Raw genomic sequence first — 13,750 nt, forward strand, 5'->3', positions numbered from 1 at the left:
CCAAACGGACTCTGCACTACAGCTTAGTAAAGACATTGAATTTTACTGTCACATACTCCTGTGAGAATTAGGACTAAAAGTTATTAAAATCTACAAAGTCACAGTGACAGAAACAATTGTGGGAACAGAACTGTGCCTAAAAATGCACAGCTTTTTGAACTGGAGTAGGAATCTGTGACCTCAAGACTACTGTGAGAGTGCTTCCTAACATAGTGGTCTAAGGTTACAAGTAGGGAACGTCAAACATGTCAGAAATCACCACATTGCTCTCAAGCACAATCTGTGTGAGACAGATATGATGGGTAACAGTGCAGAAGGTCTCAGAAAATGATTCTTGAGCACAGTGGTCTTGGCTGTTGAAATTCACAGAAGATACTTAACGATATCAGTGGGATAAAATCTCCACTTTCATTTAAGAAGTGGGTAGAGAAAACTTTTTTGTCCAGCTCATATATAAAATAGAACCTCATAATTAAGCAAAAGGATATAGAATAAGCTGTGAAATCTCCATATAGAAAGATTCTCATACAGTTCATTCACAGGAGATGCAATGATTAAGTTTTATTAAAAAAATAGGACTTCAGCATTTAAAACTAACACTTCTGTAATTACTGCTACCATTTCAAAACTAATACTTCCTGCAGTAATTCTAAGCAAAATAATGTAATTCCTGATAGTGCCCAAGAGATGCAAACTGAAATAGACTAAAAAAAGTCAGGAAGCAACATGAAACATTTTTCTTTTACCACTCATGAGCCAAGTGTATTCTGAATAAGCATAAATAAATAAATAAATAAATATGTGCCACATCACTATATTTGAGAGAGAAATTATAAGAGGGTCTAAAATACCCATCTGCAAGTTAAGAATCTCAGCAGTCTTAAAAAAAAAAAGATGAAAAGAACGTCACTTTTAAAGTGTGCTGGAGCTGGGTTACTCCAGTTTTTTGCTGATATAATTCCTGTGAAATCAAGTCAACTAAGTTTCACCTGTCTAAAGCTGGAACAACTAAATGGTAAATAAAGACCAGGGATTTTAACCCCAAGTATCTTTTTACTACCTCAAGCATGAGAGTGAATCACGAGGCTTGAAGCCACAGAAAGGGTTATCGATCATTTGATGTTGAGGCATGCAAACATTACCAGGGCTGGTGTTTACTGGTGTTCTTAAAATGTGTTTGAAATTAGAAACATAGGCTAAAATATGGTCTCATTTCATGGAGCTGCTCCAGGTTTACAATAGTGGCATTTACATATTCACTCCAGATTTACATCAGGATCGTCTAAAAACTAACCCAAAAGCTACTGAAAACAATGGAAAAACTTCTAGTAGGTTTAAGAGGCCTTGGATCAAACTCTTCCAGCAGTATTTGGGTGGTTGAGATTGGAAGGTTTCATATTTATTTTGTTAGTGATTCTCCTAAAGCAAATTTGTTCAGTCAGTAAATCAAAGTATAATGCTATGCCAGTTACAAAAGCTCAAACCCTTTTCTCAAAATGAGCCTGTATTCTTTTATCCCTTCACCCTGCCACAAAAAAAATCCAGCATGAAGAAAGGTGGTCACTTTGCTTATTCATGACTCACAATAGATAGCAGCTCTTCTTTTATCCTCTTAAAATTAAAGGCTTTCAAAATCTTGTTTTTCTTTTTAAACAAGACATATTTGAACAAGAGATATAGATAAATACTGATACATTAAGCATCCATTGAGGCATTATTAATGATCATATAATTACAATATATATAATTTACAGAATTATTTTTCAGCTCATAATCATGATATAAATGGAGCAGAGAAGCTTTCAGAAATGTAACATAAAAGTATAAGTAAACAAACAAAGTGTATTACCTAAAATGCTAAGGACTGAATTGTGTCATTACTTCTGCACAACTGCCAAAAAATCCTTAGTAGATATGAATAATTGGAGGTAGAACTTGTCTATAAAACCAAAAATTCAAAATCTGTGTTCTACCATATCAAAGCAAACTAGTGGGCACTATAAGCAGGTAGCTATAGGCTTTTGCTGGTGGCCAGCTCTGTTGGATGTTTCAAAGGAAGACGTACACAGCCACTGATCAAGGACAATTAAAGGAAGCTTTCCTAAAAGTTCTGGTTGGCTTGTACCTGATGTCTAAGATGTTGAAGCCTTATGCTTCTCTGTTTATCTGCTTTTATGTAAGTGGATATCTTACTTTCATCTTACGTAAACACCTACCTTTTCTTTAATTATTCTCCTAAACTAACCTCATTGTTATTATGCAGATTATATAGAAATCAAATTCAAAACACTCAACAAAGCAAACCTTTCCTAGTTTTCCTACTGACTGCTTTTCTGTTTCATCAAATACCCCCTTGCTCTTCTATTCTGAAGTGTAAACAGGGGACTTGCTGCCTGCCTCTCCCCTCTATCCCACCCACTCCAACAATTTCATATAACAATATATATCCTCAATTACAGACTATATAAACTCTTCTTGAAGAAACAAATTATTTCATCTTTGCTCAGCCCAAATGGCACACTGGTCTCAATGCAGTCAAAAGTACAGTTCTGGAAAAAGATACATTAAAGTCTCACTACTTCAGACTAGCTAGCCCTGCCAAAACATATGCACAACTGTGTATATTTGCTGAAAGCTAGCTTTGCATTACCACTTCTCAGAATTTTAAAAGAGGGGTAACAGTTTAAGTATCTTTGTGCTCCACCAACACCCAACAGCATGACAATCTCTTCAAGATCATTATGCTCTACCACAGTCTAAAGCTAGCTGAAAGTCACTTTGAATTGTACAGGAGTCAATTTAGTTCTACAATCAGTGGAGTTCAAAAAGGGCACAAAGCTACTTTTGTCTCTTCTTTTCAGGTTCTGTGCCAAGAACAGAGATCTAAGGATCAGGCCCCCTTGTGTGACAGGCTTTGCAGTCAGCATGTAAATCATTTTAGAAGTTTTTCAGAATTCTCCTTAAATATTATTCAAAAAGAGAATGGAGGGAAGGAGAGAGGGACAGCAAGTGAGTATACACAATTGTAATACAGAACAATTACTGACTTTTAAAATTCAAAACATAGCAACAGCATCACATCTCATTACTTCAGCTCTGCGTTTTCACTCCAGAATCTAGTTTGATTGCCTTCAATGTTCTGAATCACAGAAATAAGAAATGGAAAATGCATATCGTGTTATCTAACCCATTCTTCTGCTAGAACAGGGCTTTCTTAATACGCATACACATCCTCTTTCACAAGGCCAATTTCTTATGAGTCAAACACTTGGCCTAACATACCTCTCCTTCACGGACTTCTTCCTAAAAAAACTGTTCTATATGGTAGAAAATCTTCCCTGCTGTGCAGGAGAGGTAACTTACTGCTGCCATGGAGTTGATGCGGTCAATGTAGTAATCTGGCCAGCTGGTAGCAAGCTTATTAGGATCCTCTTGTTCCTGAAACAAAAAGTTAAACAAGGTTACACAAGAAGCCTTACAGGATGAAGTGCCTCTGTGGAACCATCTGGGATTCCTCACTGCATTATTCTTTATTGCATTATGTCCTCCACATATTTTTGTGTAATACACATAGACTTGTGGCATTTATTACAAACATTTCTGAAAGCATAATGCTAGTGCTGTGACCACAGTGTGTTAGAGAGAAAAAAAAAGGTTCAGCTGAGGTTATTAAACACAGAATTATAAAATGTGATGGAGGCAAAGTTATCTTTGGTGTCTGAGTGGCAAACTTCAGCCCCTTCAACACAGTGACTACACTCCCAAGAAGAAGGAGAGCCCACTTACAGATAACAGGTTTGCATTTTACAGTTTCATACTGACAGATCTTAGAAATTATTTTACCTCACTAATGCTCAAGTGATGCTGGGATTCACCAGCAAAGGGCTCAACATCTGCAATGGAGAAAAAACTAACTCAAGGAATCTGAAAAGAAGTCAAAAGACTGCCTCATTTGTGATGTGATAAGCCACAAAACTTAGGCACAACCTCAAACCATCCTAAGGAACAGAACAGCATCACTTCGAATACAGGAAGAGCTGTATAATCCTTCCATCCTGCCTCCCAAATAGTTCATCTGAAAGCTTCTTCACTAGATTACGCTCAACCAAGCTCAGTTTTCAACAAAAGACCTACCTCTACTCAGGAACCAATTATTTCTAGTTCCTTGGCTAGTCTATTTATTTATAGATAGACGTAAGAGTCACCAATAAAACAGAGATTCATTTTCAGGATCCCATTATAAGGTAAAAGTAACTCATACTAAATCTCAGTTGAAGTTACTCTTAGCATATGATAAGAGATCAAAGCACCTGACATCCTAAGGATGTCCAAAGATGGACAAAGACTGTATGGATCTAACCAATGCTGTCTGTGTATGAATGTTTACCCATACTAGAAAAGTTGTTATGTGGAGACCACACAGAACAACACTGAACGTGGTATTCTGCAAGAGTAATTCAGCTATTTCAAAACTGTTTTGTATATAAGAGATAGTTCTGCATGCTCCTTGCTGAACTGTGTTCAGAAAACATGTTGCTATCCATCAAGCTCCTTTCAGGCTATATCCCAACTCACATAGTAACAATTCCATGCAAATTGAAATATTTGTATTTAGAATTAAACAGAAAACTAGGACTCATTGGTGTAGTCTCATGGGTTAAGGCCCTAGAAGGAAGGACCCCCGTCCAGGAGAGCTGGCTATTCTTCAAACCACTTCCTCTAAGATCAAGAGCGGTGCACCCCTATGAGTAAGAAGTGCAGCAAAGGGGGCAGGAGACCTGCATGGGTGAGCAAGGAGCTCTTGGACAAATTCAGACAGAAGAAGAAAATACACAGAATGTGGAAGAGGGGACAGGCTACTTGGGAGAATTATAGGAATGCAGTCAGAGTATGTAGAGATGCTGCGAGGAAGGCTAAGGCCCAGCTGGAATTGAGTCTTGCAAGGGATGTGAAGGACAACAGGAAGGGTTTCTTCAAATACATCAGCAGCAAGAGGAGGACTAGGGAAAATGTGGGCCTGCTACTGAATGGGGTGGGGGCCCTGGTGAGAAGGGATACAGAGAAGGCAGAATTACTGAATGCCTTCTTTGCTTCCGTCTTCACTGCTAAAGGCAGCCCTCAAGAATCCTGCAGCCTGGACATAAGGGATAAAGTCCGGAGAAGGGAAGACTTTCCTTTGGTTGAGGAGGATAGGATTAGAGACCTTCTGGGCAGGCTAGACATCCACAAATCCACAGGCCCAGATGGGATGCACCCACGGGTACTGAGGGAGCTGGCGGACGTTGTTGCCAAGCTGCTCTCTATCATCTTTGAAAGGTCCTGGAGAACTGGAGAGGTGCCTGAGGACTGGAAGAAAGCCAATGTCACTCCAGTCTTCAAGAAGGGGCAAGAAAGAGGACCCAGGCAACTATAGGCCAGTCAGCCTCACCTCCATCCCTGGAAAGGTGATGGAACAGCTCATTCTGGATGTCATCTCCAGACATACATAGGATAAGAAGGTGATCAGGAGTAGCCAGCATGCATTCACCAAGGGCAAATCCTGCTTAACCAATCTGATAGACTTGTGTGGTGGAATGACTGGCTGCGTAGATGAGGGGAGAGCAGTGTATGTTGTGTGCCTTGACTTCAGCAAGGCTTTTGACACTGTCTCCCATAACATCCTCCTAGAAAAGCTCAGGAAGTGTGGGTTACGACGAGTGGACTGTGAGGTGGATTGAGAACTGGCTGAAAGGCAGAGCTCAGAGTGTCGTCATCAGTGGCGTGGAGTCCAGTTGGAGGCCTGTATCTAGTGGCGTCCCCCAGGGCTCAGTACTGGGTCCCATCCTGTTCAACTTCTTCATCAGGGACCTGGATGAGGGGATGGAGTGCCTCCTCAGCAAGTTTGCTGATGATACCAAGCTGGGAGGAGTGGCTGACACACCCGAGGGCTGTGCTGCCATTCAGAGAGGCCTGGATAGGCTGGAGAGTTGGGTGGAGAGGAACCTCCTGAGGTTCAACAAGGGCAAGTGCAGAGGCCTGCATCTAGGGAGAAATAACCCTGTGCACCAGTACAAGCTGGGGGCTGACGTTCTGGAGAGCAGCTCTGCAGAGAAAGACCTGGGAGTGCTGGTGGACAGTAAGTTGACTGTGAGCCAGCAATGTGCCCTTGTGGCCAAGAAGGCCAATGGTATCCTGGGGTGCATTGGGAGGACTGTTGCCAACAGGTCGAGGGAGGTGATCCTGCCCCTCTACTCAGCCCTGGGGAGGCCTCATCTCTAGTACTGTGTCCACTTCTGGGCTCCCCAGGACAAGAGAGACATGGAGCTACTGGAGAGAGGCCAGCGCAGGGCTACAAAGATGATCAGAGGGCTGGAGCATCTACTCTGTGAGGAACGACTGCGAGAGCTGGGCCTCTTCAGCCTGGGGAAGAGAAGCCTGAGGGGGGATCTTATCAATGTGTATAAGTACCTGAAGGGAGGGTGTCAGCGGGACGGGGCCAGACTCTTTTCATTTGTCCCATGTGACAGAACAAGAGGCAATGGGCAAAAGCTGAACCACAGGAAGTTCCGTCCAACCGTGAGGAGGAATTTCTTCCCTGTGAGAGCGACAGAGCACTGGAACAGGTTGCCCAGAGAGGCTGTGGAGTCTCCTTCTCTGGAGATCTTCAAGGCCCGCCTGGATGCAACCCTGTCTACCATGCTCTAGGTGCCCCTGCTGAGCAGGGAGGTGGGTTGGACTAGATGATCTCCAGAGGTCCCTTCCAACCTTACTGATTCTATGATTCTATGACTCAGGTGTAGGTATTTCCTTTCCCTCTCCTCATTTACCTGGACTTTCAACATGTGAACTTAAGGAGCATCTCTGTCCCTGATAACAATCAAACAGAACAGCTCTGTCTCTGTCCAGCAAAGTACTGCAGTGCAGACACATCCTAGGTAGTTCACAACTCTTTTTTTAAAGACTAACGCTGTAGTCTAATGGCAAGAGATACCAATTTTATCCAGAGCTGCGAAGTACCCACCACCTCAATGGCAATAAACGATATAATTAAGAACAAGGTGACCTTTCTCAAACAAAGTGAGAAGTTCTGCTGCTTTTTCTTTCTTTTTTCCCCCTCTTTCCTGAGTACAATCAGCAACAATCTGCTGGATGCAAATCCATGTCAATCAGTACATGCCAGAAATACAAAAGTCCCTACCAATAGCCAATCAGAATTTCCACATCACATGTTATTGATACACTACCTTTCAATGCCTCCCTTCCCTGTAGAATACATAGTGGCAATGACGACACTGATTATTGCATTGCATTCAGCAGACTTCAACCTCTTATGCAAAAGTCAAAATATGACCTTGCTGCAGGAAAAATAAATCAAGAAATCCAGTTGATAAATACAGCATTATATTTAGAAGATAATCTTATCAACCTCAAATAGGACAATAGAGAGTAGGAACTAATCCAGAGATAGTAAAATAAAGGTCATTCTGCAGGGACTATAGAAACCTGATTTTAAAGGTGAACCAGGCTAAGCCACCAATCTGAAGTACAAGGTGTGCTGATAATGACCTTCTGAAAGTTTTCTCTGCATAGAATTATAAAAGTGCAAGTGACAGGTATAATTGTTTGCAGAGTACAACAGACTGGAAGATTGTCAGAACATGGAATACACGTTTCCTACACCTCTTTTGCCGGCATTCTGAACTACAAGTAAATAAACAATTACAGACAAATTAAGGACCACTTGTACCCTGTTCATATCCCTAAATAAACTACAATATTCTTTCTCCCTAAAATTCTTTTTTGGAAAAAAGCATGAATTCTAGAATACCATAGTTCTTTTTTCTAGATGTCTAGCTTGGACATGCAAGCCAAAGAACATCAGGATAGATGTGTTAAGCATCAGGACTTCCACTGAACCCAAACTATTATAAATTTCACAGTCAGAACCCAGGATGAGATGACCCTAATCCCTTAGAGTATATACTTATATTGGGTTAGCTTGGCAAATAAGACAAGGCCCATGTTATACCTTGCTTTTGACCGTTCTCCATCTGCTATAAATTGGCCTGAACTCTGAGCTCACAAAGCTTGTATTTTGTGTTTATTTTTAATTAGGATTGGGAGAAAACTGGTTTCAGTGAAACAGAGCAAGCGTAAACTTATTTTCTGAATAAAAGTCAGACTCAATCTGGATACTGGGGAAGTTAATATATACATATATATATATGTGTGTGTGTGTGTGTGTGTGATGTTCCTTTAAGCACCCCTCACTTTCTGAAATTCAGATGCAAACGATTCAACATATAAGCAAGAATGTCCATCTAATTTCAATGGCTCTCCACACTCCCTGTTTAGACCAGAACTTTATGGCTGTCAATGCCACATGCTATGCTCCACTGGACCAAATATGATTACATATTTAAAACCTGACACTTTATTTTGATTATGAAGTCCCAGAAAACCAATTCTTGCAAAAGCTACTTTTACTCTGGATGAAAACATAGATTTTTATTGAAACGCCTGTAAACATTAGGTGGTACAATATTATTTATAGACAGTGACCTGGTCAACATTTTTACAGAAGACATAAATTTGCACTAGAATTTCTTTCACCCCGGGGAGCAGTAGCATCACAGCCATTGGTGAAAACATTTTGTTGCCCAAATTACGCGAGTGTTCCCCATGGAAGAAATTGCTGTACCAAGTTTCTTCTCAGAGTGGGGAAGATCAGCCAAAAATGGAATGCAATTCTCATTTTGTTTTTTGTGGGGTCGCGACTGGGCACTGTTTATGTGTGGCTTCCTTCTTTATTCTTTATTATTTTTTATTTTTTCTTTAAGGTCTTCAGGATTCCATCCTCAAAGAAAATCCCCAGAGAAAACTGCAAGGCAACTTGATGATGATGACAAAACCCTTTTCTTACCCCAGGAGACAGAGGAGGGGGGAAAAATAATAAAAAATAAAAAATGTCCTAATATCCAAAGCCATAAAGGCAGCAAGAGCTGGAAACAATTACCCATCTGTATGAAGCAAAGCATCAGCTGAAGGAGTATATTAAAGCAAATCCTTCCTTTAGGTCCTTGAATAGTGTAAATATTACATTAAAAAACAGACGTCAGCTTGTGGATTTTATAAGGAGCCATATCATTCTTCACTGGACTAAGAACTATGCAACTGCTGTGAAAACAGGATCCTGATATCACACAAACCTGCAAAACAGCCAAGGTATTATACAGGCTTTGACACTAATTTGGACATGCTCTACCCTTGGTGGAAAGTGGGACTTACGACTTTATCTAAAATAGGACTTGATGGAGTACAGCATATATCGGGACTGTTTGAAACAATCAAAAAAAAAAGAAAAAAAACAAAGTATGCTCAGTTGATCCTGAAAATCTTTTACAAAATGCTGGGAGACTTGAAGCACTGGGCAAGCTGTTGTCTAAAGAACAGAGACCCTCAGTGGCAGTTATTCCAGTGCAACAAACATTGGTGGTATGAACATTGCCATCTTCACAGGCAGAATCAAAAATTACAGATCATTCTCTTTGTCAAGAAACACAAAAGAAGCACCAAGCACCGTAGTTAAGGAAGCCGTTCAGAAATGCTAAATATTCATGGCTGAGTGGATCATGAAATTAAAAGACCCTGCGTATTTGACTGGTGTTTCTTTCAAGACAGGTTGAGCACAGGTAAAAGTAACTGCCTGCACTGAAGCTCTTTTGTGGTTAAGGGCTGGGTTTCAATTTCCAGTGACGACACACTGGTATTTTACTGTACACTAAATGGAACCCAAACAATGCTGAGCAGTCTTCTAGAGCATGTCCTTAAAACCTGAGCATGATAGAACATTAATAAATGTATCCATAAAATGTAAAGCTTTACAAGGCTTCTTGCATATGGTAAAAGGGAAAGACATGGTGATGTGACAATTAAAAATGATCCAGGAAATGACTAGCAGAGTTAGAAACAGGTTAGGAACAGACACTAATCTGACAGTGAATCCAGAGTTCTCATATCTCCACCATCATTTCTTTTGGGCTGTTTTTATAGGATGTTAAGAAAACCCATCTCCTTGAGACCGGCAGGTGTTTGGCATCCCTGGGTGTCCAACCATTACATGGACTTTGCCACTACCTGCACACACTATTGTGATAAAGGATCAGGGCTAATGACTCATGAAGCCTTCTAACATGCAAACTAAAATAACATCTCCCTCTTGAACAGATACATTAAAAAAATATTGTCTATTATGGACGCTGTATGGCAAGGGAGGGTACTCTGGTGATGACATCTATTCACTGGAAACATTAATTCCTTTTCAGAGTCTTCTCTTTAGAACTGCGGACAGCTGACCTTACTATTTTGCACTGCTCAGAATGGAAGGTGGATAAGCCACATATCTGATGCCACAAAATGTGGGGTTAAAATCTTTTGTGGGCAAGGAAAACCGTTTTAAGTACTGAGTTGCTTTGTACATTAGTAAAAAAACGGCACACAAAAACAGATGAAGAATATAAAATAAGGCTATTGAAATTTAAATTCCTATTTCAGCTTGTTCACTCTATCATGACAGGAGACTGCATGTTCAAATTTATACTTCGGTCACAAAGAATTGAATTTGTCTGCAAAACTCACCTTAAAGTTCACATGGTGCTTCTTCTATCAATCTCCATGCATCATTCTAGTATCTCACAGAGCTGAAAGACTGGTTAATTTACACAGCATGAAGGGTCAACCTCATCACATATAGTATGAAAAATATAAATCATGTGGCTCAATTAATTACAAGAAACTAACATGTTTTAAGAAAAAGGTGGAATGTGTTATTTGGCATAATAGTTAAGTCCTTGTAGCTAGCTGTTTCATAACTCCTATTAAAATGCAATGGGAATTGGGATCCTTATTACAAATAAGGGGTGATTTTCCAATGAAGCAACATTTTTTGGAAAATGCCCGTTCACTGAAACTTTAACTTTTAACATGACTTACATCAGCTGAGGTGACAGCTTTGCTGGAGAAAGAGTCTGTTTCTAGATGAAGACCTCCCACACTCCTCCGAACAATTTAGCTAGTAAAACTTTCAACTGAAATGCGCAGGATTGAGACTCAAGTCCATGTTCTCTCTGGTTCAATGTTAGAGATATAAACCTTGTTCTCCACATGGGCATTCTAGTCACTATAAACAAGGTGGAGTTTTTGTTTGCAGTGGGCTTAATTTATTTATTTATTTATATTTCCCACATCGACTCTGCTCCCTTCAGATGCTTTTTAAAAAGACTCAGTTCAATACAACATCTGTCGCTACTGTTGAATATGCTGCAATACAGTAACACCTTGCACTCTAAAGTGACGAAAGTCCTTAAAGAAATTCATGAATTAGTTTTTTCAGCCCCTCTTTCAGTGAGATCAGCAGAGACAGGGAAAAACACACAGCTCCCAGTCCCAGCCAAGAATCAATCCACACTGAAATTGTACAATCTGTACTCTCATCCAAATCACCATTCTCCTTTTTTCTTTAACTGACTTTCTGAATTTTCCTTAAGTTCATTTTAAGGAGAAGTCCAGCTTTCAAAGAAACATTTATCTTTTTTGCTAAAACACTCTTCATCCTATTGGCTATATCTCAGTTCGGAGCAGATGAAATTGCATAAATGAAAAGCACTTTCATTAAAGACTGCAAACTTGTTTGATCTGCTGTGAGATGAAATACTAACTCAGAAGCGGAGCTACAATACATCCAAGCTTTTCAGACAGCTTACACCTCCAAAAAGCCAACCAGGTCCCAAGAGATGCTAATTTTGAAACAGGACAGACCACAGGACTGAGCCATTCATTAGAGAGATGCAGTCACTGGTCTGTTTTTCAGACTCTATGACTAGCATTTACACAAATACTCTCGGGTTTTAGGAATGGAGTTATATCCAAGTCTTTTAAGCACAATTTAGCCAGAGTGAGAAAAACAAACATTACTTCCCTCCCTGGAATTAAACTATTGATGTGCAGATAATAATCCTTTTGCCACAAAAGCAATCTACCATGCAACTTATTAAGAGGGAATATTCATTTATTACCAGATGGAGCATGCAACTGAGTAGGCCTAAATCCCTCTCATAAAGGTCAGTTACAACGTACACGTTTCCAGTTCACTGGATTACAACACACACATATTTTACCTAATAGACCAGGGGTTTTTTTGGTTGGTTGATTGGGTGTTTTTATTTGTTTTGTTTGTTTGTTTGTTTCCTTTAGCCTGATTTCTCCCCTGCTGCCAGTAACATGACTGGCCTAGTAATGACCTCTGATGCTAGTTACTAATTCTTTAAGGAAGAATCAGAGGTCTCATGTAATTGTTCCTACTATAGAATGTCAAATCAATTATGGAACTCACTGCCACAAGGTATGATAGATTGTAAAAGAATAAAAGTGAAAACGAGATTCATTTATGAAGGATAAAGATTCCTGCTTAGATACTGAAAGAACCTTCAATGCTGCTAAATTCACCAATCTTCAGAAATTAAAATGGATTACCAGTCATTTTTAAAAGATGGTTTACCCTACCACATGTGGGAAACTTTCTAGTAAAGTTAAAACCATGCCTTATTTTGAACTGTTTATTATATTCATCATGTTTTCCTCTTCACAAGCATCTAGAGATGCAGCCTCTCTAAAGGTCTTAAATTTAAATACATGATGTGCCCTTTCTGACCTCACGTAGCACTGATGTAACACTCAAAATAATATGAAATTCATTAGTTCTAATTGGTATCAGTCTAATGGAGAGGAGGATCATGCTTCTTCTCTTCTTCCAGAAGACATGCCAGCTCCTCTACACAAGCATACACACACACACACACACACACACACACACACACACAAGGACTTCCACACTGAAAATGGACAGCAGTGTTACAGCTGGCAGGCTAAAAGGTTGTTGCTGCATTCTTATTAGTTGAATATAAGGGTTAATTTTTCTTTTTTTTTCTTCTGAAACTCGGCAAGCTCAGAAATCTCAAACACTGATTTAAATAAACTGTATAATCACAGTGTTTAAAATACAATTAAATTTTACAGTAAGTGTGTCTGGCATGAGGCTTTCCATAGATTACTGGAGAGAATCCTGTTCTAAGGAACTTTAAATTATAGCAAGGCAACACAGCACATTTTTAGTTCTAAGAAATCCCTTATGTGCCATTCTCGTTCCTCTTCTGTTGGCTCTTTATCATCCTCATCACGCAAACAGATGTAAACTGGCTGGCAGGACTGACTGCATCAGCCTCCTCTCATTATTTATAGAAAGCGCAAGTGTGCCTGTCCCTATGCAAACATACTTAGTTGTGCTATAGGATGGGGATCCTACCATAATAAGGCATTGATTTATGGGCAGAGTGTAGTGAAAAAGAAGACATCCCCCTGTGTTTACTGGTCTGCTTAAATACACAACAGAGGCCACAGTGAATTATCCAGCTCCTTCAACCCTCAGGACAAAGCTTGCTTGCCAAGTTGAAGTCTACCAATATTTCACATCATTCCCCCACTGAAAGTTTCACCTTTGTCATTGAACTTGGCCTCTTGTTGGATACAGTCTCCCGACTATACTGCTGCTGACAGATCTTTCTTTCCTGTTAGCTGAACTTTGTATTCATGTTTAAAACCTCTTATATGCTCTCCTTTTCACAAGTCTCAAATAAGTCAACTGATATTATGCAGTCAGGTATATAATTTAAATAACTGCCAAATAAAATAATTCATGAGTTCCCTGCTAATTCAA

The 13,750-nt window shown here is 39.8% G+C and overlaps 1 protein-coding gene across 8 annotated transcripts in view; it reads right to left on the reverse strand.

Annotated features, from left to right (window-relative positions):
• Window positions 1-13,750, reverse strand: part of DAAM2 (dishevelled associated activator of morphogenesis 2) — a 212,752-nt gene that overhangs the window by 80,058 nt on the left and 118,944 nt on the right. For all 8 annotated transcript variants that reach the window (XM_062571966.1, XM_062571961.1, XM_062571963.1 and 5 more), the window contains one exon: window positions 3,364-3,438. In XM_062571966.1, the coding sequence (XP_062427950.1) occupies window positions 3,364-3,438 (75 nt within the window). The remainder of the gene's footprint in view (window positions 1-3,363; window positions 3,439-13,750) is intronic.

This window comes from Rhea pennata, chromosome 3 (genome assembly GCF_028389875.1).
Source record: "Rhea pennata isolate bPtePen1 chromosome 3, bPtePen1.pri, whole genome shotgun sequence".
Lineage (NCBI taxonomy): Eukaryota > Metazoa > Chordata > Aves > Rheiformes > Rheidae > Rhea > Rhea pennata.